This window comes from Callionymus lyra, chromosome 10 (assembly GCF_982586985.1).
Source record: "Callionymus lyra chromosome 10, fCalLyr1.hap1.1, whole genome shotgun sequence".
Classification (NCBI taxonomy): Eukaryota; Metazoa; Chordata; class Actinopteri; order Syngnathiformes; family Callionymidae; genus Callionymus; species Callionymus lyra.
In genome coordinates, this window is record NC_141827.1 from 16,717,559 (window position 1) to 16,744,211 (window position 26,653).

The 26,653-nt window shown below is 40.2% G+C and overlaps 2 protein-coding genes across 2 annotated transcripts; both read left to right on the forward strand.

Moving 5' to 3' along the window:
• The first annotated feature begins 852 nt into the window (after window positions 1-852).
• On the forward strand, window positions 853-12,581 carry LOC148070569 (zinc finger protein ZXDC). The gene is made up of 10 exons (XM_087801244.1): window positions 853-2,417; window positions 3,576-3,728; window positions 4,582-4,660; window positions 5,356-5,486; window positions 5,966-6,136; window positions 7,034-7,797; window positions 7,868-7,952; window positions 8,026-8,159; window positions 11,422-11,523; window positions 12,238-12,581. The coding sequence occupies exons 1-10, from the start codon at window positions 854-856 to the stop codon at window positions 12,319-12,321; spliced, it is 3,267 nt and encodes a 1,088-aa protein (XP_087657370.1). The 5' UTR covers window position 853; the 3' UTR covers window positions 12,322-12,581.
• Window positions 12,582-13,405: 824 nt separating this feature from the next.
• Window positions 13,406-26,418, forward strand: aldh1l1 (aldehyde dehydrogenase 1 family, member L1). Its single transcript, XM_087800488.1, has 22 exons — window positions 13,406-13,544; window positions 13,643-13,877; window positions 13,956-14,121; window positions 14,973-15,074; window positions 16,199-16,288; window positions 16,368-16,502; window positions 18,070-18,195; window positions 18,257-18,348; window positions 19,498-19,645; window positions 19,709-19,828; window positions 19,980-20,107; window positions 21,341-21,491; window positions 21,565-21,635; window positions 21,698-21,803; window positions 21,883-21,970; window positions 22,024-22,117; window positions 22,187-22,286; window positions 22,368-22,466; window positions 24,369-24,534; window positions 24,624-24,729; window positions 25,597-25,796; window positions 26,291-26,418. Exons 1-22 carry the CDS (start codon window positions 13,418-13,420, stop codon window positions 26,344-26,346), a joined length of 2,706 nt encoding a protein of 901 aa, XP_087656614.1. The 5' UTR covers window positions 13,406-13,417; the 3' UTR covers window positions 26,347-26,418.
• The last annotated feature ends 235 nt before the right edge of the window (window positions 26,419-26,653 follow it).

Sequence of the window (26,653 nt, forward strand, 5' to 3'; positions counted from 1 at the left end):
GTCATTACAAAAAAGTACAGTTTATTAATGTTGCACAATATAGTTTAATTCATATTAAAAAACAACAACTTGGGAGCTAATAACCGATCATATACCAGGTGCAAAACAAATAGACTCAAGGACTCATTCAATTGTACAATTCTGAGTTCGGGGGCAGGAGTGGAGTAAAAGTATCATGATGTTCTGTTCTATGTTATTCTTTGTATCCTTTGTCCTTGTTATTTTTCTTTGATCTATGTTCTCTATCTTTAGACTTAGATTGTATCAAGGTAAGGTAAGGTAAAACTTTATTGAATATGAAATTGTTTTTTTTCCAATAGCCACAGAAAGTACAGCAATTTTTCATAAAAAATAAATCAAAATAAAATAAGAACAAGAACAAAGAGAAATAAAGAGAAGATGATACAAAGAACAAAGAGAAATAAAGAGAAGATGATACAAGAACAAAGAAAAATAAAGAGAAGATGAACAATCTTGTTCTTTCTCTTTATTCCCTTTGTTCTTATTTTATTTTGATTAATTTTTAGGAAAAATTGCTGTATTTGCTGTGGATAATTTGGAGAAAAAAAAAAGATTCCCGAAGGAGACCTCCTGAGGGATCAATAAAGTTCTACCTATAAACTTGATTTGAAATGTATTGCAGTTTCTCAAACCGACCGCTTGGGGTTCTCCTCTTCCTGTCTCGCTAAGGTTTATTTATTTGCACACAAAGCGACGGGACCTTGTGTAACTTATTGAAGAAGGTAACAATGTATCAAAGAATATTTATTATATATATAGAGAATAAAGAAAAACCTCGTCCAGAGACTGAAGACGACAGGCCCCGCCCTCGTCAGTTTAGTAGGCGGGGCTTATGTGCCAGCGCCGCTACAGGGACACCAACATGGAAATTCAGGGGCTTCCCGACGCCCAAAACATTCATTCCCATCATGGCGTCCTCCTCGATAGAAGCCCGTCTCACCCTCCACCCGACGCTTGGTCGACGCCGCGGCTTCTTTCGCACGAAAATGAAACGACGACGAGTCTTCGGCAACGCCTACCGTCGGGCAGTGACGCGAACAACAACAGCAGGCCGCCTCAGCCGCGCCTGCTGCTGGGAAAAGATGGCAGCGAGAGCAGCTCTTCTTGCGACGGCAGACCGTCTCACGACGACGACGTGATGTCCGGCGACCTCGGCGACCTGACGACGAGCGAGGCGGACACCGGACAGTTGTTCGGCTTGTACGAGTTCACCATGCCCGTCATGAGGAGCGACGCGGTGCTACTTCCGGTCGAGGGAGAGGCGACGAGCGGGGACAGTAAAAACTGCGACACCGCGAGTAAAACCGACCGGAACTCCGAGGGCGTGTATGTCGTTCTGAACGTCTTCAAGGAAGACTTTGACGGAACCATGAAAGAAAACGACGTTTCCGCCGCGAAAATCGACATTGTACGGCAAGTAAGCGGGGACAAATGTTGTGCGACAATGGACGCCAAAATAAACGCGGACGATTTGATTGACGTGGAGATGAGGCCCATGGACCCCATTTTTCAACCCGCCGAGCAAGCACAGGGTCACACGGTCGAGGAGGATGGCACCACCCGGATGTGCGTCATCACGAAAGACGACGCGGAGGAGGCGGGACTTCCTGAAGCCTCTCAGTTGTTGCTGCAGAACATGGAGACGCCGGACATCCAGATCCAGGACCTGGCCGGGTCGGACCCCCTCGCCGACGACTCCAGCTTCTCCGGGACCGTGACCATCAACGACCAGAGCATCACGGTGAACATCGAGAACGGGATCCTGTCCCTGGGCGCCCCTCTGGGCGTATACGTGCAGCACAAGGAGGTGCTGAAAACGGACGGCGACGTCGGTTTCGGTCACATGAGTGGAGCTAAAAAGATGTCCGTCACGAGTCCAAACCACCATCACGATGATGATGACGAGAACATTATGGATTCTTCCTTGTCGCCGCTCGGAGAGGACGAGCAAACCAAGTTCGCCTTGACGGCCTGCGACGACGCCAAAACTTTGTTCAGGTCCAAGAAAGACGCCCCGACTTCCTTCACGTGTCCGAGCTGCTCCCTGGCCTTCGACGCCCGGCAGAAGCTGAAGGTCCACCTCCTGACCCACGCCGACGACCCCCGGCCGTACCAGTGCGAGGTGGAGGGCTGCGGCTGGACCTTCACCACCTCCTACAAGCTCAAGCGTCACCTCCTGTCCCACGACAAGCAGCGTCCGCACACCTGTCAGTTCGAAGGCTGCGGCCGATGCTTCTCCACCGTCTACAACCTGAAGGCTCACTTCAAAGTGCACGTGCAGGACCACTGCTTCGTGTGCGACGTCTGCAGCGAGAAGTTCCGCAGCGCGACCCGGCTGGCCAATCACCAGAGGATCCACTTCGAACCGCAGAGGCCGTACAAGTGCGAGTTTACAGGTGCGACCTCCCGACGTTGACGCCGACCGGAGTCACGATTCATTTTTTGAACCCAACGCTGTGTCTCAAATCGTATACTAGCGTACTCAAAGTTAGTATTATTAGTGCCTAAGTGCGTCTCGATTCTTAGTACGCCAATTTAGTGCGACATGCACGCTAAATTGCGTACTAAAACGCCCACAAAACTGAGTATGGTTCGATGGACACTATCTACCCTAAACAGCTGCCATCTTAGTGACGTTATAAACGGAAGTTACGTCATATATATATATATATATATATATATATATATATGCATATACTTACATGTGCATTTTCAGCAGCAGTAAGAGGATGACACGTCTTCGGTGCCGATACCAGCATAATATCTTGCGAAGATTTCCATTCTCATATTTTTTCTTTTCTTTTTACAAACTTGCAAAACGTGCTGCCAGCAGGTGGCGATAGAGTTCAAACAGCTGGTTGCAATCGTCGTTAAATAGAAGTAGAAGAAGAAGCTGTCACCTCAATTCCGAAGTGGGAGGACTTAATTTGTACCTGTAGTGTTGTACACCGGTTAGTGCGTAGCAGCAGTGTTTGATTTGAGACGTACTATCTGTGGAGAATTTGCGTACTAGTTAGTACGTACACTAAACTGATGCATACTAACTTATAGTATACTAAGAGAAGTATGCGATTTGAGACACAGCACAAGTGTTTAATATAAGGATGAATAGTGCGGACATCGAATTGAAACTCAAATTGGAATCCTTTCGGATCTGCAGTGAAAACGTTAGCTTAGATAGCGCTAATTGAATTTCCTTGTTTTTATTGTTATTTAGTAGTATTTTTGACACGGTAAAAAAATATATTCCAGCCTAATTCTCGGAGTAGAACATGTAGAACGCGTGGCAGCTACCAATTTTATTTTGTATAAATTATGTATTAAATCTTAATACACCTCTCCTTATATACTGTGGCCCCTGGGGACATTTAATTGTTCATCTCTGCTTAGGGGCAATAGTTTGAGGTCTTAAATTTGACATTACAATTTTTTTTTGTTTAAATAGGAAATAACTATCCACTTATGAATATCTCATATGATGTTATTTTTGGAAAATATGACGTTTGGTTATGTATGATTAAAATGTATCATCAATCTCTTATTTTGTCCCTCAGGCTGTGAGAGGTCGTTCATCACCTTCAGTGCCCTTTTCTCCCACAAGAGGACGCACTTCAAAGAAATGGGAGATTTCACCTGCACATATCCAGGATGCAGCAAAACTTACGACAAAGCCTGTCGTCTCAAACTCCATCTCAGAAGTCATACTGGTGAGATGAGCGTGCAGTTTAACACACGCAAATATATGTGTAGATGGATGGTTTGATAAAACTTTCTTGATCCTCTGGAGGTCTTCTTTGGGAAATGATATCGCAACACTGATGATAGATTCATAAAAAACAAGATCAATCTAATAGAACGAGGAATGAATGAGTCCCTGAGTCTATTAGTGTTGCATCATAGGAGGAGCATTCGTGCTCCTTCTGCTTCTCTGATCACCGATGACAGTGATCAGAGGATGACTGTCATCATCCATGATGTACGATGTATTTACAGTAAATGTGTTTAACTAAGTCATTTCACCATTATGGTATGTTCGCCTCTTTACTGACATTGACTGACGATTGTTCATTTTAACTCATTAATTGTTTAATTAATGTGTTTGAGTCCTCTTAGTTAAATGTTTTTCTGTAATTAAATGTTAGTATCATGTTAGGGATAAAATACGTTAAAACAGAAATGGAACCATTTTCAAAATGTAATGCTACATATTTCCACTTCTGACCATTTATCATTCATTTCTACAAAGTTTAAATAGACTTTTTTTTTTAAAGCTGATGTTTGGACATTTTTTGGTTTCAAACCAAATGAAGGGACTCACAACTTTGTCAACAGTCATGTGGTCTGTAAATTCAACACTATTGAATGCAACACCAAATTCTTGTTCCGGGATAGTACTACAAATATATCCTTGTTACAGTATTACAATATCATATCGTATTGCCAGATTCTTGCCAATACACGCCTCTTCGACACACGCACCACAAAACTCATTTCTGTCTAACCCCTTACCTGTAAACTCATGAGGTGAGTCCTCGTTAACGTTGTATTTTCCCTCCAAAGGTGAGAGACCTTTCAAGTGTGATTCTGCTGGATGCGGCTGGTCTTTCACCAGCATGTCAAAGTTGCTACGCCACAAACGGTAAACATTCATTTTTTTTATTGAGCTATTATTTTAAATCTAACTTGTACATGGAAACTAAGTCAATGATTTCGAGACACTTTTGTATCCATCTTTGTAATTTGTAGTCTTACTGAAAACCTTAGATTCATTATAAGTGGAGAAGATGGAACTAACATCCATAACACGTGAAGTATCTGACAAAACATGAATCATGAGAAGTCACCTGCTTAAAAACAAAAGAGTTGAAAGCTCATGAGAATTTTTGAACTGTTTAAATGTGCACTTTATGAAGTGCTGTTTCAAATGTTATTAGTGATGTTCATGCCACTGTGGTAAATGTTTAATTTAATACAGTCATGACAACGTATTTGTGGTGATTTTTGGCATGAATGTTTGAATACATAAATGAAATGGTAACAGTAATGATGCATTGTAGACACACCTGGCATAATTCTATGCAAGTTTGAATTAATCAATCAGGATATTATAGAGAACAAATGCTCCTCCCCAGATGCAACACTAACAGACTCAGGGACTCATTCGTTCCTCGTGCTATTAGATTGTATAATGAGTTTGGGGGCAGGAGCAGAGTGAAAATAAAAATTCAATAACGTTTATCAATCTATCTATATTAGTAAGAGGACCCCCCACAGTTTGTGGTAACCTTTTCGTTCAAAAAGACTCGATTAAAATAAACTAAATATTTCCAACAGAAAACACAACGATGACAGGCGCTTCGTGTGCAAAGAAGAAGGATGTGGAAAGTCCTTCACTCGTGCCGAGCACCTTAAAGGGCACAGTATCACTCATCTTGGCACGAAGCCCTTCCAATGCCACACTGAAGGTGAGTGTCGCGTGTCTTCAAAGGGTTCAAGATGATACTTTATAGTGTTCATAATGTATATGTACTTTCTTGCTTGCTTTGTACTTGAGCTGAACTAGATCAGGCAGTTAAGACTATTTGATGGTGATTCCATGCTTGCATATTTGCAATACTTTTCATCCGTATATATTATATATATATATTTAAATGACATTTTGTATTACATTTTATTTAAATAAATTATAATAACAAATGTATATGCCATTGTTGATTTAATGCCCTTTATTTGTATTGTATTCATCTCATTTAATTTGTTGTTTAGTGGGAGTTGTGCCTCTAGTAAAAAAAAGTTTGTCTAGCCTTGTTTTTTTGTTTTATCCAATTAAAATTTGACCAAACCCTTAGTTTTTTATAAACCGTCCATATCCAGACTGTTAGTTTGAATCCATGAGAACCACATAAAAGCATTAAAACTAATATTTTTTTTGTGTATCCACCAGGTTGTAGTGCCAAGTTCTCAGCTCGCAGCAGCCTCTACATCCACTCCAAGAAACACAAGCAGGACGCCAGCTCCCTGAAGACCCCTTGCCCCGTGTCCAGCTGCACCAAGCACTTCTCGTCGCGCAGCAGCCTGAAGAGCCACATGCTCAAACACCACAACATGACTTCTGGTACTTTTTCTCATATTGCCTTTACATGTGTGAAAAAATACTTTACATAACTACAATCGTGCATTATTTTTCTTCTGTATACTAGTCACAAGTTAGAACAACATCACTCAGTTATTCACTATATTACAAGATGTATAGAATTGTGTAGAGGATGAAGTAGAAAATAAATCTTGTTTACATAAAGGGTCACTTCTATGTTACCCAGGTTCTATGAATAAATGCAATACCCATGCACATTTTATACAGGGGGTGTTGTCAGGGGCCATCAAGCCAAAAAAAAGGAGCAAAACGTATACAACCAATTAATTAACTCAAGCTAAATATGCCTCACTTTTCCCCAAATACATTTTTAACCTTCACTTGAATCTTTTAAGGAGCAAGAATCAAAAAACTAACCAAATTCCTAACACAAAACATTTTAATGCTTTAAAAAAAGGTGATATTAAATGAGTTTCTACATGATTTCTTACCTCATATGGGGCCACATGCAGCAGTGCATATTATCTTCCTCTCCACCAAGAAAAGAATAATGCAATGGCCCTCCTCCAGGGGGCAGTATAGCCTGACCTGACAGTAGTGTGTGATCATTTAAGCAATTACTATTCTGGTGTTTGCATCTTGAGACCTGGTTAAGTGCCTCCCAGAGGCCACATGAGGACCCTTGACTGTATTTATCTGGCCTCCATGAGGTCGATTTCATGTAGAAAGTAATAATTTTCTTTTGATTGTTCAAGCGCTTTGTGAACCTGGTCTAGAAAAGCGTTTTACAAATAATTACTGACTTACTCACCAGTCTCTTAATATGCCTTTTTTCTTTTGCCATTTTTGTGGGTCTTTGTTACCCCTCAAAAGATGTATTGTGTGTATAAAATCACGACTTTGAATATCCTGTTCCAGATGCTCTCGTCCAGATGGAGACGATGTCCACCCTGACGCCGAGCAACGAGCTCATCCCCTCCAGTCAAGCTCCTGCTTCCACTTCCTGTATTGCCAAAGCAGACCAATTCACTAACCTGGACTTGAGCTCCCTTTTCTCAAATATACCCGGGGGTACATCGGCCCCTGCTGGCATGGGGCTCGGCATCCCTGTCAACAGCAGCGCCTCAAAGAACTTCTACAAAATGGATCTTTCCATGGCGGGTTCGGGCATCATCACCATAGACCCTTCGACCGTCGGCTCGGCTCTGGGATCCGTCAACGGTTCGGGGACAAAAGCCGTGGAGTCTTTGGCTCTCAGCTCGAGCAGCAACCTGGGGGCCCACCACCGTGCTTTAGAGGGCGGCGACATCCTGCTGACCCAGGACACGCTCAACCTGGACGACGTTCAGATGATCACTAGTTTGGGGACCCTCACGGCTCTGACCATTCAGGCCAGCACTTCCTCCGCGGACTCATCCATGTCCAAACCGGGGTCTTCCAGTGCCATCTGTGTCGAAGCCCCCGGAACCCTCGCAGTGACCCCCGTCTCCGAGTTACTCACCCAGACATCAAAGGTGGTGGATATGGGATGTCAGGGAGGGTCTGGACACCTGTTGAGCAGCGTGGAGCCTCGGAGCCCTTTGCAAGGAGCAAAGATCCACATGCAGTATGTTGTCCCGACACAAGGGGGCAGCTGCAGCCTGCAGGCAGAGTCGGAGATTAAGAGCCAGTCGCCATTCCTGGTAAATTCCAGCAAATTGTTTGCTAAATGCTGTAAACCGAATTTGTGGTAAATAAGTTTCTTTTAATCAGGAAAGTGGAGGTTCTGCGAGGACTGACTACAGAGCTATTCAGCTCGCTAAGAAGAACAAGCAGAACGGAACACCAACCTCCAACGGTAACGATCCTATTATCTTGTCTTAAGTCCATAAATTGACCATGTGTGAGAATGTTGTCTTCTCTACGAGCAGGAAGAGCGAGTCAGAGAAAAGCAAAAGGAGTGAAAGCTGCTTCCTTGCGGGAGAGAGTTTCGGCGTCCAGCGTGGGACTGACTCTGAGGGAGCCGGTCTCTGGGACTCAGTTTGTTCAGATCCAGCTGCTGCAGGTGAATACGTAGAAACGCATGAAACCATTGGTCGAAAATAATCGTCATTTTTTTCTTTACCAACATTGTGATTGCTATTAAGTATGTGTTTTTTTTTTTACACCAGTTATTGTATCATTTGACCAACACATCTGTAGTGATTTATAGGCCTTATAAAAAGATTTATTTCCAGAACATCTAAGTTCTGGTAGATTTAACTTTAAAATTGCCTCTTGGTAAGATTTACCTGAAGAAAGGGGACACCACCCTTGTTTTACAGTTCAAGGGAAACTATTACATTTACGTGAATAATAATTAATTAATTGGCCTAATTAATTAACTTATGATCTCATTTAACTGAAGTTACTACTTCTGTCGTGATTATCTGTTCTTTACTGAGTAAGAGGCTCTTAAATTGACCGTTATTACACCAATAGAGACGCGAACAACGACGTGACGTTTTTATAGATTTATTTAAAAAGGGATGAATAATGAATGACAAAAATGAGTATGTTATGGTAAGTTTCGGAACCGAGAATAAAACGGGAAAAGAATCGTAAACGAAATCTTAATAGACTACCCGCATATTAAACAACCCAGACACCAATCAATTTGTTCAAGATGAAGTGATCAGCTTCTTACTTGATGGTCGATGGTGAACGGAGGTTTAGGCAGCAGCTGGAGACCAGATGAAGGTGGCAAGCGGGTGGATGACGGAGTTGGAGGATGAGGATGAAGGAGAGGATAATGATGAGGAGGACAGTCAGGAACGTTCCGATGAATCACAGTGTCGGCTTCCTGGTTGTAGACACCTCAGGTGAACGCGCTGAACGCCTGGAATGTTCACTTCGCTGAGGGAAAGTCTTTAGGTCAGGAACACTTGGTTCTTACGGGAGGTGAGGATGATTCACGGGTTGCTTGTTCTTGATGGAGATTCGCAGTCTGGGAGACGTGCTGCGAATATTGGAATAATCGGACCGGTCTGGTCAAGATTATTAAGAAACTCACAAAACTTTGCGGAGTCTGGAAGGATGCTGGAAGCGGGTCCTTCAGTGCGGTCCTCAGTTTGGACTTGCAGGAGCTCAGGTCAGGAGGTCGGAGATCGTCTTGAAGGCAAAGTTGGTGATGACCCAGTTTATCACGCGTGAGGTGATAAACTCTGATGTTACGAGGTACGCTCTGATGTTAAGAGGTACGCTCTGATGTTAAGAGGTACGCTCTGATGTTACGAGGTACGCTCTGATGTTAAGAGGTACGCTCTGATGTTACGAGGTACGCTCTGATGTTAAGAGGTACGCTCTGATGTTAAGAGGTACGCTCTGATGTTACGAGGTACGCTCTGATGTTAAGAGGTACGCTCTGATGTTACGAGGTACGCTCTGATGTTACGAGGTACGCTCTGATGTTACGAGGTACGCTCTGATGTTACGAGGTACGCTCTGATGTTAAGAGGTACGCTCTGATGTTACGAGGTACGCTCTGATGTTACGAGGTACGCTCTGATGTTACGAGGTACGCTCTGATGTTACGAGGTACGCTCTGATGTTAAGAGGTACGCTCTGATGTTACTAGGTACGCTCTGATGTTACTAGGTACGCTCTGATGTTACTAGGTACGCTCTGATGTTACTAGGTACGCTCTGATGTTACTAGGTACGCTCTGATGTTACGAGGTACGCTCTGATGTTACGAGGTACGCTCTGATGTTACGAGGTACGCTCTGATGTTACGAGGTACGCTCTGATGTTACGAGGTACGCTCTGATGTTACGAGGTACGCTCTGATGTTACGAGGTACGCTCTGATGTTAAGAGGTACGCTCTGATGTTAAGAGGTACGCTCTGATGTTAAGAGGTACGCTCTGATGTTAAGAGGTACGCTCTGATGTTAAGAGGTACGCTCTGATGTTACGAGGTACGCTCTGATGTTACGAGGTACGCTCTGATGTTACGAGGTACGCTCTGATGTTAAGAGGTACGCTCTGATGTTAAGAGGTACGCTCTGATGTTACGAGGTACACTCTGATGTTAAGAGGTACACTCTTTCTTTTGGAGGAAACGACACGAATTCTCTAAGTTGAACACAGTTCTTATGTTGAAACTTAGTGATCGTAAAAAGGGGCAAACCCTTATGATTGGTTGACGTTTCTTCGGCGGGAAAAGGGTCCTTCCAGACTGACACCCCCTCCTCCTTCTTACCTCTCCTTATGTACATTAAAAATGCTTTAAAACGATTTGTTATTTCTAGATAATTTTCCCACGGAGCGCGAACATTCAAATAACACCAAACATGACCAATGTAGAACACGTATTACAAAATGAAGGTTTTGATAATGATTCATTCAATTCTAGTATTTCATCTGTGATTACTTTCTTCATTTTGATAAAAGTTCTTATCTGATCTTGGTTGGTCAGAATCTCACCATGGAGTGTTGAACTCTTCGGTCACTGAAGGTTTAGCTTGACCGTTTGTCAAACTTCTAATCCTCCTTGCTTCGGGAAGTCGGGCTAATGGACTTTATTGCCCTGAAATATCCCTCCTCTGCTGCGATTACTCACTCGAAGTTTGTGAAATGGTCAATTCCACCTGGTGTGGGGTTTTCTTATCATCGGAAGAATGTTGACACAGATCCTGAGGAGTGGGGGAGCTTTCACAGATGTTTTCCAATGAAGATGAGTTCATTACATATTTGATAGAATCATCATAAAACACTCCTTTAGGCCAGACCTGCATATAATCAAGACATTAGATGATATTTAACTTTTGAACTGCAATAAAACAATAAATGTACAACACTTTTGAACATAATCCTAACAACTAATGCAAATTAGATTGCAAAAATCGTAATAAAAGTAGATGACTTAATGATGCTAATTGATAAATTGTAAATCTATATATCTATTTATTGATTAGTCACAGAAAATAAATTGCAAAAAAACAATAACAAATTTTGGCTAAAAATGTAATTTTTTAACATTTCTTTCACTTTTAATACAAGAAAAAACTTGAATAGTCTCTGTCAGCTTTTGTTTCTGCTGCCACCTACTGTTAAGTCGGTGTGCGTGTTTCTGTTTTGCAGCCTTTGCAATAGAAAAAAAAACATTCTATTAATTTGGAACTAAAAAATGCTCAGCCCTGCTGTAGACTGAAGTTTAAATGAAACCTGAATCTTAAGTGAGATCTTAACAGTCAAAAAAATGTGACCATGTAAAGATACTAGTTTTAGAGAGTTGGCCTCAGTATTTACCGTTATAATAAATGTGCATCTTTGTGTGTGTTGTGCAGGACGATCCGACTCCCGATGGAGACCTGGCCTTCCAGTTGACTTCTCAGCCGTCCAGCTCACACTCGCAGCTCACCACTGACCTGCCGGTTCATATTTTACAGGTAACGTTTTTTCTGTTCTTGAAATGCTTCACTATCATTTAATCATTAACTTTATATCTTTATTGTTTTCCTTCCTCTGGCATATAATAATAGGTCATTGCTAAACTCTACTACTAGAACCACCTGTAATACTAGATCTCTCTTGAGGTGACACAAGGCTCTCCTAGTTAACCTAAAACATCGAATGAACTGATGGATAGTTTGACAAAAAAAGTGGTGAAAAAAGAAATGTAATATTTCAGTTAAAATTGAGGTTGAATCTTAAAGTACAAAAGACTTGTTGCTACAAAATATAACAATGAGTTACATTGATGAGTGTTTTTTTTATGACATTGCAAGTCAGATGATTACATAATTAAGTTTTATTACAAAATCAAACAACTTTTTATTACTCGGAAGTATTTTGATCCGATATTACATAAGACAGTTCTGCAGAAATTCCCACTTTTATCTAACTTTAAAGTCTTGTTTTCCTCAGTTATTTTTCTTTATTTTGTTCCTGACTAAGATTACATTTTTTAAGTCTCCTCTTAGTATTTATTTTTTGTGTTTCATCTTTGTCCAGTCCTGCCTCTTTTAACATGTCGACATTTTATGTATGTTCACACAACTACTATTTTACTGGAGTAAAATAAAGTTTCAATACTACTCTGTGAATTTTAAGGAAGGGTGTGGATTCGAACCTTCATCTGCTACTATTACCTTTGTTCTCAGGAGCCGACAGTGATCACGGAGGAGAACAGTTTGGACAACTTGCAGTTCACAGGAAGCACAATCAATCTGCAGGACTTGGAATGATGCAAAACTTCCTTCTATACACTCTTAAGGATATTTAATTTTAATTAAAATCATAAAGAGTTTCAGATTCCCCTCATCTCTCTACACTCAAGCATCAAAGCATGGCTTCTGACCCTCGACCCCTGCACACATGTTTCAGTTGTTTGGTTGACTGTTGTAAATATTGTCCGTCTAAAGCTTGTTTAAAACAAATCATGTTTATTTATTCCCAAACTGCGGTAAAGGATACTGTGAGAAAAATAAAGTACTATTCAAATGTTTCATGGCGTCTTTAATTGTGAGTCCAGTGGTGTTTGCAGAAGCTCCTCAGTTTACCTTCATTCAGGTGTTCTTTCACGTACAGGTCCAGACTTTGCTTTGGAGTGCTGTGCTCTGCCGGGTCAACAGTCTGAGGAGAGATTAATGACGACATCATCAGGCCACTCTCTGGTCCTCCAATGAAAAGAAATCTCAATTAGATCAATTCCTATTTCTTGGTGTGAGGTAACATTTAAACTTTGACCTCTCAGGCGAAAATGATCCGCTTCCAAAAGGGATCAATAGTTGCTTCACTCACAATAACTCAAAAAAAAATTTTAAAAAAGAAAAAAGATATGAAAAGACAAGAGACAATGAAAAGATTTGGTTTATTTAAACTGTATATTAATGTGTGTATTTTGCTACTAATGAGTGGTTTTTCAAGTATCAAGTCAAAAAGTTTGAACAAATACATATTTTTTTAATGTTCATTGAAAGTTGAGTCTCTGCTAGTAGAACTTCTACGAGGTATCAGTTCCTCCCCTCCCTACATGCCTCGTCCAATCACAATCAGAGTCTCACTTCTCTTAGGTAACCGGCTGGCTTTAAGTAAAAGTGCTTAGTCACTGACATCTCTCTGGGGGGAGTTCTCAAGTACGAGGTGAGATGTTTTCTTTGTCCCGACAGAATAATGAATATAAGAATATAATTGATGCTGAAAACCTCCCAGAATGTACATTATCTTGATGGTTATTATTCCATAAATATCTGCTAAAGTGTGATATTGAATAAATATTCACCTCTAAGAATCTGGATAAAATATATATAAATGTACTGAGGACTTCTCTTGAAGGTCAACATGAAGATCGCCGTGATTGGTCAAAGCCTGTTTGGTCAAGAGGTCTACAAGGAGCTGAAGAAAGATGGACACACCATCGTCGGAGTCTTTACCGTCCCAGACAAGAACGGAAAGGCCGACCCGCTCGGTAGGAAACAAAATCCAGAGCAATTTTTTCCAACTGTTTTGGTGTCACGTGTTGACCCCTGAGGAGTGTTGACCCCTGAGTCTCCCACGCTGTCACAGCGACGGAGGCAGAGCGCGATGGAGTGGCGGTCTTCAAGTTCAAGGGCTGGCGCGTGAAGGGGAAAGCCATCCCAGAAGTGGTCGCCCAGTACAAAGCGACGGGCGCCGAGCTCAACGTCCTGCCTTACTGCTCCCAGTTCATCCCCATGGAGGTCATCGACCACCCGAAGCACGGCTCCATTATCTACCATCCCTCCATCCTGCCGCTGCACAGAGGAGCCTCTGCTATCAACTGGTGAGCAAAGTGCACTCGGTCAGAGCGGGATTTGTTTACTCTGGTGAATGTTCTACCAAAACTTCCAAATGCGCGCAGGACCTTGATCCACGGCGATAAAAGGGGCGGATTCACGGTGTTTTGGGCCGACGACGGCCTGGACACCGGACCCATCCTGCTGCAGAAGGAGTGCGACGTAGAACCCAACGACACGGTCAACACCTTGTACAAGAGGTTCCTCTTCCCAGAGGGAGTGAAGGGCATGGTCAGTGGGGTCGAGGGTCGCCGTGTCTCGCTTCACAAATGAGTCTGGGGACCTAATTTCGGCCCGCCGAGTCTTTTTTTATGTGGCCGACTCAAGTCAAAGTAGATTGATATGTTGGTCTATAAAGATGTGTTTAAGATAAGATAAGGATGATATGTTATGGATGTCAACAACTAGAGAGACTTCCAGTAGCAGTTGTTACGTTTTTTTAGACAACAACTTCATAAAAAATGTTACGAATAGAACGGTTGCATCTTAAAATATGGAAGCGTCTTTACTTCAGTACTACAGCGAGAGTTCTGACCCGCTCTAGTAGAAGAACTCACATTTCCCCGATCCTTATAAGTCTTCACTGGCTGCCAGTTTCTTTCAGGATCAGTTTTAAAATTCTGGTTCTTACTTCCAGATCTATTCATGGTCAGACTCCTTCTTACATCAGTGATCTGATCCAGCCTTACACCCCAGCTCGGGCTCTGAGGTCTGTGGATCAGAATCAGAACCGGAGGAGAGATCTTCCTCTCCCTCTGTGTTTGATGGATCTACTGACTCCTTCAAGAAACATCTTAAGACATTCTTATTTGTTCAGGTTTTTCCTTGATTTTCTGGGACTCCTGTGTTTGTCTTTTAAAGGATATATTTTAAATGTATATTGTTTTTGATTGTTAAAGCGCTTTGTGACCCTGGTCTAGAAAGGAGCTTTACTGATGACACAACAGATAGAACAATATAAACCGAGAAATAGTTCCATGAGTAATAGTGTACATTTTTACCTCCTATTATAAGTTCATTTAACTCCTCAATAGTCCTTTAAAAACCTTAAATCCTGCATCATTTCTTCTCATTGTGTTCAGCTGGAGTCAGTCCGGTTGATCTCAGCAGGAAAGGCTCCGCGGATCACTCAGCCCCTGGAGGGAGCTTCGTACGAGTGCATACAGAAGAAGGAAAACTCCAAGGTAACCTTTATCTCCCCCTTAAATCTTGCGATGATCATTCAAGTTGATGAGTTTCAGAGTCGGCAGTGATTGAATCCAGTTGTTATCACGCTCGGTGATGTGACTATTTACGAATCTTCCACTCAGTGTTGGTAGTGGAGCAAGTAGAGCACAGACCACCTGTTGAGTCACACTGAGAGCAGCTTTGCAAAGTTCACTTCTCAAATACTGCATTACTGTAATGTTTACTTAGTGAAACATACATTGGATTTCATTTTTAAGTATCATTTTTTTCCTCAGAGGAGAAAAATCTAAAGAGGAAAATATCTTCGCAAATGTTTACTTCCTGTATAGCCTGTAAATGATTCAAGGATTGTGGTAGATTTGATAAAAGTGTTACTCAGATTGAGGAAACTCTTGGAATTTGACCCACGAAAAAGTTACAGCCGGTTTTTTTTTTACAGATAAAGAACTTTGTTAAGTGCTTCAAGTAGTTTCAAAGTATTAAGAGAAACTTTTAGCAACCTTGTTAGCGAGTCTGTTGTTTGAAGTCTGTCAGTGAACCAAATATTTTTGATTTAAATTAAACCATTTTTGTCTCATTAAAATATGGCATTTAATCATTTTTTAATCTGTGTTTTCACTTTTCTTCTGAAGCATTCACTGTCATGTTGCTTGGAATTCTCGAAAAACGTTAAAAGATTTGTATATTTTATTAGGTATTTATTTGAGCTTGTTCGTCCTCTTTATCCACGTTCACACCAGTCATTCAAGTCAGAATGAAGGTTGAAATGAACAATACTACAAGACTCTGGATCTATTGTCTTACGTGTGTTGATTTAAGTGTGTCTTAAATAGATGTTGGACCTCTATTGTACTCATCAGTGTGTGTCTGTTTGTACAAAACTCAAGTTCATTTGGGTAAATTCTATTTTATTTGGTTTATTTAATATTAAAAATCAGTTTCAGTCTTTAGATTTTTGTAGAAAATCTTCAATTTTAAAACTTTTGAGTGCATAGTTCTGAGGGCCTGATATACAGTTTATAATAAATGTATTATCGGTAATATAGATATGAATATAAATGAGAAAACCTAGCATTCTTCTGAGACAGTTGTTATGACATCATCATTTTGAACCCTTCAGATCGACTGGAACCAGCCCGCAGAAGCTCTTCACAACTGGATCCGCGGGAACGACAGCGTCCCTGGTGCTTGGGCAGAAATCAACGGCGAGGTATTCATTTATTTTGGACTCATTTTAGAGATCGGTGTTTTTCATTCGCCTTTTTTTTTTCGTATTTGCATCGACACAGAGCGTGACATTCTTTGGCTCCACCTTGCTGAGGAACGCCAAGGTCAACGGTCAACCACTGGACATCCCTGGAGCCAGCCAGCCAGGAGTCGTGACCAAACAAGGCCTGGTGCTCTTTGGTAACGACGAGAAGGCAGTAAGTGATTCTTATCTATTTTCACGATATATCGTTTTTTCGGGAAACTATTTTATCATTTATGCAAACAATCTGTGTGAGATCAGCTTCAAAGTGTAAGTTCTACTACCATATGTGACTAACAAAACACATACAGTTCGGCTATAAGGTGTCCATAGTGGCCACTAATGTTATTGCGTGTGTCTCTTCTAATTATACGTCCTTCTTTCCGTTTTTGGCACTTTTCACGGCCCGCACCGTTGAGTGCATACAAACAACAAATACATCCAAATGTGTGGCTCGACCGGAGTCTCACCAGAATATAAAATATAATCCATGTGTTTGTGTCTTCTCCTTTAGACTAATGTAACTGTTTATTTGTGTGTCTAAACAAGAAGGATCTGTCTCACCTGCAGTTAATACAAAACTCTGCAGCGAGAATTCTGACCTGCTCTAGTAGAAGAACTCACATTTCCCCGATCCTTAAAACTCTTCACTGGTAGATTGATATGTTGGTCTATAAAGATGTGTTTAAGATAAGATGATATGTTATGGATGTCAACAACTAGAGAGACTTCCAGTAACAGTTGTTGAGTTTTTTTAGACAACAACTTCATAAAAAATGTTTCGAATAGAATGGTTGCATCTTAAAATATGGAAGCGTCTTTACTTCAGTAGAAGAACTCACATTTCCCCGATCCTTAAAAATCTTCACTGGCTTCCAGTTTCTTTCAGGATCAATTTTAAAATTCTGGTTCTTACTTTCAGATCTATTCATGGTCAGACTCCTCCTTACATCTGTGATCTGATCCAGCCTTATAGCCCAGCTCGGGCTCTGAGGTCTGTGGATCAGAATCTAGAAATGGTTCCTGAACTAGCTTCCATGCACAGCACACTCTTGCCTTTTCCCAGTGGTGAATTGTCTAGTTTATTTTTAGTTTGGCTGAAATATATTTTCATTAACAGGCAAACATCAAAGAAAATGTATAAATATACTAAAGAGGAAGTGAAATATATATATATATACAGTATATATAGTACTGTTTTGTACTTCTTGCATTGTTGTGAGTCCATGGGACATCTATTTACTGTTTTAAATACATTTAGATATTAGATATTTGTTTATTTATATGCTTTTTCTCTTGGATTATTACTGATCTTTTAAGAGCTCTGGATTTTAGTAAACAATAAAGATTTCTGTTCACAGAAATTAAACTTTAAACACTTTTACTGGAACATAATTTATATTTAATGTGTGTGATATTTCACACAAATACAGTACTTACTCTTTTAGGACATTCACAAACTACAAACTGTCTTTATGTGAACAAGATTTTAACTCCATCCGTCCTCAGCAGCATTTTTTAAATAAAATTTAAAGTATAAAAAGTACAGTACACTACATGAAAACTTGCAAACACGTGTTTGCACCTGGTATAAGTTGTTTCACTTTAATAATGATTATTGCACTTGTTTGTTACTGGATAAACTCTTTGTGTGTAACCAGCTCGATGTGAATCGAGTCAAAATCTGTGTTAAATTATGGTTAACACACGGTGTGTGTGTTTGCTCTGCTTCTGTGCTGCAGCTGCTGGTGAAGAATCTTCAGTATGAAAACGGTAAAATGTTTCCTGCCGCACAATATTTCAACTCTGCAACAAACACGTCGGTGGAACTGACTGAGGAGGAAACCGTCTTTGCTGAAGAGTTGAGGGTAAAAAACGCTTGTTTCCACCGACGTCAGTGGAGAGAAAGTGACGTGTTTTTTCTCACAGACGGTCTGGAGGAGCATTTTACCAAACGTGGGTCAGATCGAAGACGCCACAGACTTCTTTAAATCTGGCGCTGGATCAATGGATGTTGTCAGGTAATGAATAATAGTAATATCTCAGATTTATAACAATAACATATTTTCTAAATACTTCATACTTATCTGAAGACAAATTGTATTGTGAGATTGTCACGAACAAGAATCATCGTCCATTTTTATAGTCAAGGTCATTATTCTTAACTGGGTTGTTGGGAAATGTGACTATAATTGGAAAGTTTATCAAAATATTAGCAAATAAACACATTTATATGTACATCCATCCATCCATCCATCCATCCATCCATCCATCCATCCATCCATCCATCCATCCATCCATCCATCCATCCATCCATCCAACCACCAATCATCCATCCATCCATCCATCCATCCATCCATCCATCCATCCATCCATCCATCCATCCATCCATCCATCCATCCATCCATCCATCCATCCATCCATCCATCCATCCATCTGTCCATTCGACAACCTGTCATCCATCCATCAATCATCCCACCATCCATCCACTCATTATCCATCCGTCTATTCAACCACCTGTCCAACTGTCCATCCATCCATCCATCCATCGGACCATTCATCCATTCATAAATCCATCTGACCATCCATCCATCCATCCAACCATCCATCCATCCATCTGTCCATCCGACAACTCGTCATCCATCCATCAATCATCCCACCATCCATCCACTCATTATCCATCCGTCTATTCAACCACCTGTCCAACTGTCCATCCATCCATCCATCCATCCATCGGACCATTCATCCATTCATAAATCCATCTGACCATCCATCCATCCATCCATCCATCCATCCATCCAACCATCCATCCATCCATCTGTCCGACAACTCGTCATCCATCCACCAATCATCCCACCATCCATCCACTCATTATCCATTCATCTACTTAACCACCTGTCCAACTGTCGTTCCATCCATACATCCATCCATCCACCCATCCATCCACCCATCCACCTTTCCACCATAACATCATTCCATCCATCCATCCATCCATCCACTCATCATCTGTCCATCCATCTTTCAATTATGGTGTTTAAAGTTTATTTCTCATTTTATTTTCGTGCATATAAAAGGACTTATAAAGTGTTCTTCAGTTCAATTCAGTTCAAGCAAATAAGAAGCTGTCGAGTCGATCAACGTAATACTATTTTCAACCTGATGTTCTTCAGACTCGTGGAGCAGGTGAAGATGCGAGTCGCCGGCTGCCAGATGCAGAACGAGGACATATACATGAACACCACCTTCCAGGAGTTCATCCAGATGTGTGTGAGGAAACTACGTGGAGAGGACGAGGAGGAAGAGATGGTCATCGATTACGTGAGTCAGAACGATATGAAGCCTTTTTTGTTGCTCTTCAAACATGGATGGTCCTCCTTGTAGGTGGAGAAAGACATTAACAACAGGATCGTGAAGATGCCTCATCAGCTGTTCATCGACGGAGAGTTCGTGGACGCAGAGGGACAGAAGACATACAAGACCATCAATCCAACCGATGGCACAGTAAATATTAACACTTCCTACCTTAAAATAATTCACTTTTGTTTTCATTCATTCAGATTCATGTAATCCTGGCTTTGAACTGTAGATTTGAATTTTATTTAAAAATAATGATGATCATTCTGTAACCGGCTTCTCTCGCTCTGTTTTGCAGCCCATCTGTGACGTGTCACTCTGCCAGATCAGTGACGTTGACAGGGCCGTGGCGTCTGCGAAGGAAGCGTTCGAGAACGGCGAGTGGGGGAAGATGAATCCACGAGACCGAGGCACGTTACTGTACAGGTATGTTTAACAAGACCTGAGTTTGATCGCATGAAAGCTTTTTACTTTAGATGGAATAACTGAGTATAAATATTTGTTACATCCTCAAATGAAATCCAAACATTAGCCAATAAATTACTATAAAAGATAATTAAAATAATGACGTTTATAGCTGATCACATATTCCCTCATATTTGGATGAATGGATGGCTTTGTGTTTCTTTCTTAAATGTAATTGACAATCATGACAATATATTATCTCTTTGTTTCCTTGATCGCAAACCATCTGTAAGTAAGTAAGTAAGTAATTTTTATTTATATAGAGCTTTTCCAGACCAGGGTCACAAAGCGCTTAAACAATCAAAACAATATTCAATAAAGTATATACTTTAAAGGGCAAGTTAAACTGATAACACAACACTGTATTTGTCATAAACAAGCACTTGGTAAATCAAGACTAGTTATATATTAGATAATGATTTCCTGTATAATAATAAAAAAAACAGTTAAATTGTCAATAAAGTGCTGTAAAAGTAATTTAAATAAAAGGGTAAAATTAGTCAATTGCAGGATCAATTTGCTGCACATACATTACAGAAATGCATGGTTGTTTAACATTTAACAATTTACTATAATTCATTTTTAAAAATTATTTACTGTATTTTTACAATGTTTAATGGCATTTTCACCTGTTTTTTTTTTTTTATAAATTTAAGAAAATAATTATTTGGTCTAATGGCAGTCGCGACACTTAGCTTAACCGCTAGCATTGCTAACATTAGCAAAAGTAGTTTAATACATTCTGTATAAAACCTGATAAACATACTTTTTAAAAAATGCAGACATGCAGTCAAACACACAAGGAAATAACACTTTTACCTATATACTTGTTTTAAAAGCTTTTTAAAAAAAAAAAAAAAAAAAAGGTTTTGCAACTTTTAACTTTCAATCCAGTCAGCGACAAAAACATGTTTTACACACATATTCTTTAACTATCATAGACATGCAAACTACTAGAATATAATTCAACCTTAAGTTTTAGGTTTAAATAAATAAAACGTGATTAACTGCAATATGTATCCATTAAATCCAAATGAAAACAAATTTAAAAAACTGTCTATAGTTTCATGTTACTGTAATATAATTTTGACCCATAATGCATTGCAATATATAGCAACACATTGTACCCTTTTTTTTACGGTATAAATAACAGAATGTGTTGTCGTACGAGAGTGACCTGTGCTCCGCCCACAGGCTGGCGGACCTGATGGAGCAGCACCAGGAAGAGCTGGCCACCATCGAGTCTCTGGACTCGGGCGCCGTGTACACCCTGGCGCTCAAGACCCACGTGGGCATGTCCATACAAACCTTTCGCTACTTCGCCGGTTGGTGCGACAAAATCCAAGTAAGACTGTTTCCTTTTCCCACTTCCTGAAGGGCGGATGTAGTAAGTGTAAATATATCTGTGTCGCATCCAGGGCAGCACCATCCCCATCAACCAGGCCCGACCCAGAAGAAACCTCACGCTCACCAAGAAGGAGCCGATAGGGTGAGAGTTGAACTCGCACGTATCCACGTGTATCTGAACACGTTTTTTTTTTTTATTTCCAGTGTCTGTGCTCTTGTGATTCCCTGGAATTACCCGCTCATGATGTTGGCTTGGAAGGCGGCGGTCTGTCTGGCTGCAGGAAACACGGTCGTCATCAAACCGGCGCAGGTGCGTCCGTCGATCACCTGCGGCGTGTCACTTCCTGTTTGCGTAAAACGAGCCCGATGTCGTTATTTTCGTTCCTCAGGTGACGCCGCTGACGGCCCTCAAGTTCGCAGAGTTGGCGGCGAAAGCAGGCATTCCCAGAGGAGTCGTCAACATAGTCCCTGGATCAGGTGAGTACCCGGAGTAAACTGGGAGTAGGATCGACTTAAACATGCTTTTAAAGGTACTCTGGTGGGGCAGCGTTTATGCGATCATCCCGATGTCCGGAAACTGGGTTTTACCGGCTCCACGGAGATCGGCAAACACATCATGAAAAGGTTCTGGATTCACTCGTTTGGTATTTTTGCGTATTAAAAATGACAACAACCCCTCGCTCCTGTTCGCAGCTGTGCTCTCTCGAATGTGAAGAAGGTTTCTCTGGAGCTCGGAGGAAAGTCTCCTCTCATCATCTTCGGTGACTGTGACATGGACAGAGCCTTGCGCATGGTTGGTTCCCTCGCCGGAGATGCATTGTAGTGTCGTTTTTATGTGAGTCGTTGTCAACACTTGTGTGTTCTTCTACTTCAGGGCATGAGCTCCGTGTTCTTTAATAAAGGAGAGAACTGCATCGCAGCTGGACGACTCTTCGTGGAGGAGAACATACATGATCAGTTCGTCAAGAAAGTGGTATGTTTTTTAAATATATATATATATATATTTTTTTTTTAATTGTAATAATGTTAGTTTAGGTTAGGTATAACTTTATTGATCCCTCAGGAGGTCTCCTTCGGGAAATTGTTTGATGTAACAATTCATTTTAATGTAATTAATTAATGTAACGAATTTAATGTATTTTTGATGTTTTATTTAAATTTTCTTTGACAAAATTGTAATAGTATGTTAATAATGTAATGCTGCTTATTCAACCCATGCAATATTTCAACCTTTGATAGTCAGAGACTGCGGTCTTTAAGTCAATCCAGTGTCTATGGAAGTAAATCGATGGTGGTTAAATCTAAGAGTTCTTTTAAGTATTGCATTATTTATTGAATTCAATATTTAAAGGCCAAATTTTTTTTTTTTTAATAATTGAATACATAAAATGTTAAATATGTTCTTACACATAGAGTTTGATATTCTAATCCCAATCGTTCAAATTCTGTATTTTTCTAATCCATAGCCTTTTCAACCCTTGTGTTATCTCTGTGTAGCCCGAATACAAATGTGTTTGTGGTAACCCTTGTAGGTCAAGGTGTTTTTGGGTAACAGGTTCATCTTGACCCAGAGCTATCACAAGGTTTAAATTAGATATAAAAACCTGTCATAACTGTCTAATCCAATCGAGCGCTGGCTCCATTTCTTTAACTTCATAGCAAGTTGTAAAACTACCATCAGTTGCGTACGGTTAAAACCTTACGTGGTCACATGATCGCCTGCCCATCACATAATTGGCAAGATTATACCAACATTTATATATTGAATTTAAAAGGTTAGCAATAAAAAGCTTTCGGTGCTGGGAGGAGTAACCAGCAGAAAAAAAATATAGAATTAAATGAATACAAAGTCCAGTAAACACAATAACAAGTGTATCAAACATCAAAAAACCGAAATGGCCACCGAACAAGTAAACAGACGACAAGGAGGTCAAAACTCTCTTCACTAAAGCACTCAGACACACGGACATAAAAGGGAAAGAATTTGAAAAAGTCAAAACTTCACTGAGAATCAGACTGAAGAATACATTTTTAATGCCAGTGTTTAATAAACATGTGATTTCTTTGTGTTGTCAGTACAGAATACAAGAATGAAAAAAGATAACACACATAAATAAGCAATAGAAAAACAGAACTAAGCATCAAGGCTCAGCTGGTTGAAGAAGATTAAAGATCTTCATTGTCGATAAGTTCCATCTGTGTGTATTAGTCAAGCTCCGGGGAATGGAACAGGGATAACAGCAAGCGAAGGAACAAAATAAAACCAAAATAAAAGCGGAACATAACATTCGTCTACAATCATTTGACAACAATCAGCCTTTTTATTTTTCCCTAAATTCTGTCAAGCAAAGTATAAAGTCATGTGAGCTTTATTTGTTTAATCAGGAAGTTCTCTTTGGCAATTTAACTTAACAAGTTTGTAATCTGTGAGAATACAAAGCAGTTTGGGGTTTCTTCTTCTGGTCCTCTCTACGTACTACTACTAACAATCTTCAATCAACACATACATTCATTATTTTTCACATTTGTATTACTGTTTTTCTTTTTGAACTTTGACCTATTAGTCTCATTCAGTGCCTCATCTTGTGATATCAGACAAGCTTACAGAGTTTATTAAGAACACAATGGCTGGACTCAGAAGAAGAAGAATGGTTTGTTTGCAGTGTAACCATGTCTCTAGTCTCTCATTTTGATGTAGAATAAAAGTGGTAATAAACATGATTAAGTAAGAAACTAACATAGTATAACATATATATTTTTATTTTAATGAAAATACTAGATTCTTTGTCTTTATTGCCATCATTAAGGAGTCAGAGCCTGTCCCAGTGACTCAAAATATACGTCTTCTAAGCAAACCTTTTATTAACGGTTTCAGGTAGAGGAAGTCAAAAAGATGAAGATCGGTGATCCACTGGACCGCTTCACAGATCATGGACCACAGAACCATAAAGCTCACCTCGACAAACTAGTGGAGTTTTGTGAAAACGGTGTCAAGGAAGGAGCCAAACTCATCTACGGTGGCAAACGGGTCGACCGTCCAGGTAAAAACCTGGGGCATCCTGCCTCGGATCTAAAGTGAAAAACACTTCTTTTTGTTTCTTAAAAATGTGTATTTTTCAAATGCTTCTAGGATTCTTCTTCGAACCTACAGTTTTCACTGACGTGCAAGATGATATGTACATCGCTCAGGAAGAGTCGTTCGGACCCGTCATGATCATTTCAAAGTTCAAGTCTGGGTAAGACTATACTCTTAAATGTCGTTTTGCTTAGTACTTGGTGAATATACTGTCAAATATCTGCCTCTCAGAATGTGACAAGAAGACATGGACATACATTGGAATGTCGATTGTTTGATACATCCTAGATGAATACAATCATACAAATTTGAATTTTGATCCAATTAAATAATCACACCATCGTCAAGTAATGGATCGTACTGAGGTCTTCCATGTGGACTCACTAAAGCCACCACAGCAGAAAAGGGGTTTCAACACCTGACACCCTGATCTAGGCGACCCAGCGGGGGGTTTATCATGTGTCACCTTCTGTCCAGATCCCACCACAACTAACATTTTCACAACCAAAGCCACCATGACGTTACCTTGTTTCCCCTCAAATCCTGGTGGAACCAAGTGTAAAGAGACTTGCCTGAAACCCCCCCCCCCCCCGTGCAGCCCAGGATCTCAATAGGCTCTCATCTCAACCTTTGCCCTCTTTCTTCAGCTTATGCAAATGTGGTCTTTACAAAAAAAAAAAAAGTTTGCGACGATAATGAGTTCTGCGCGGTTTGGAATTTCACATTTTCAATCATAATAAAACAGTTTTTGTAAATCATTAGCCAGTGTGGATTTAACTTTAAGTGATGCTCTAATGTGTGCTGGAAAAGAGGGGGCGCTGTTGAGGATGACACCCGACTCTTTATCAATGTGGAGGATTAGAGTCCTGCAGAGTATGCAGTTTCAGGGGATGTGAAGGCAGAAATGAAGAGTAGGGTGTCATCAACGAACAGTTTCACAATAATGTTTTTTTGTTGCTAAACTAAATCTGTAAAACTTTATTCAAAATTGTCTTTATTACCATTCACGCCTACTTCCTGTTTCCAGGGAGGTGGACGACGTCCTGCAGAGGGCCAACGCTACAGAATACGGCCTCGCTTCAGGGGTCTTCACGCAGGACATCAGCAGAGCTCTGTACGTGAGCGAGAAGCTCGACGCTGGAACAGTCTTTATCAACACCTACAACAAGACAGATGTGGCTTCACCGTTCGGAGGCTTCAAACAGTCCGGCTTCGGGAAAGACCTGGGTACGTGTATAGGCCCATTTTTATTTACCAGTCATGTAAAACTTTTTTTTTTAAATCGATAAGCTTTCGAAACCATTTACATCTACAAAATCAAATTATAACAATTTAAAAAAGTAAAAGTTAAGCCAAGTTTTCTTATATTTTTATCATATACATGTTTGATGGATGTGCTTCACTTGAAACTCTACACTTTTCATTACATTATTATGTTATTAAGGCCAAAAGCTACAGTATTCTGGAGCCCTCAATTAAACTGTGCTACATTTGTAAAATAAACACAAATAATACATGTTTTTGTGTAAAGTTCAGATATGCTTGTGTAAAACACATGTTAATCTAATTTAATAATTAATCTTTTCATGTATTATTACTTAATTCACCTCCTTATTCATTGGCATTTATTTTTGTATAAATATATATAATATTATACAATGCAATATGTAAATCAATTCTTGTATATAATAATTGTTTATTTCTTTTTGTCTATTTTGCAGGGCAAGATGCGCTGAATGAATATCTCAAGACAAAAGTAATCACCATCGAGTATTGACATGTGGATTGATCTGCTGGCAAAGATGTATTTACACGGTCCAAAAAATAATAAAAAATATGATTTCTGGTAGACAGTGTGTGTCCATGTGTGCGTTTGGTCGTAGATATTTGTGTGTATTCGTATTATTTTAATATCTAACAGTTTAGCTCTGACGAGTCACTCATTTCTTTTCCTGAGAAAGATCCTTTTCTGCTGGATCACATTTATGAGTTGAAATAAATGCTATGGCGTCCTGTCCTCCAAAGAGTTTTTCTTGTATCAGTGTGGGCAAAGATTGACCTTCTTCAGGGGTCATGTCTTGCAT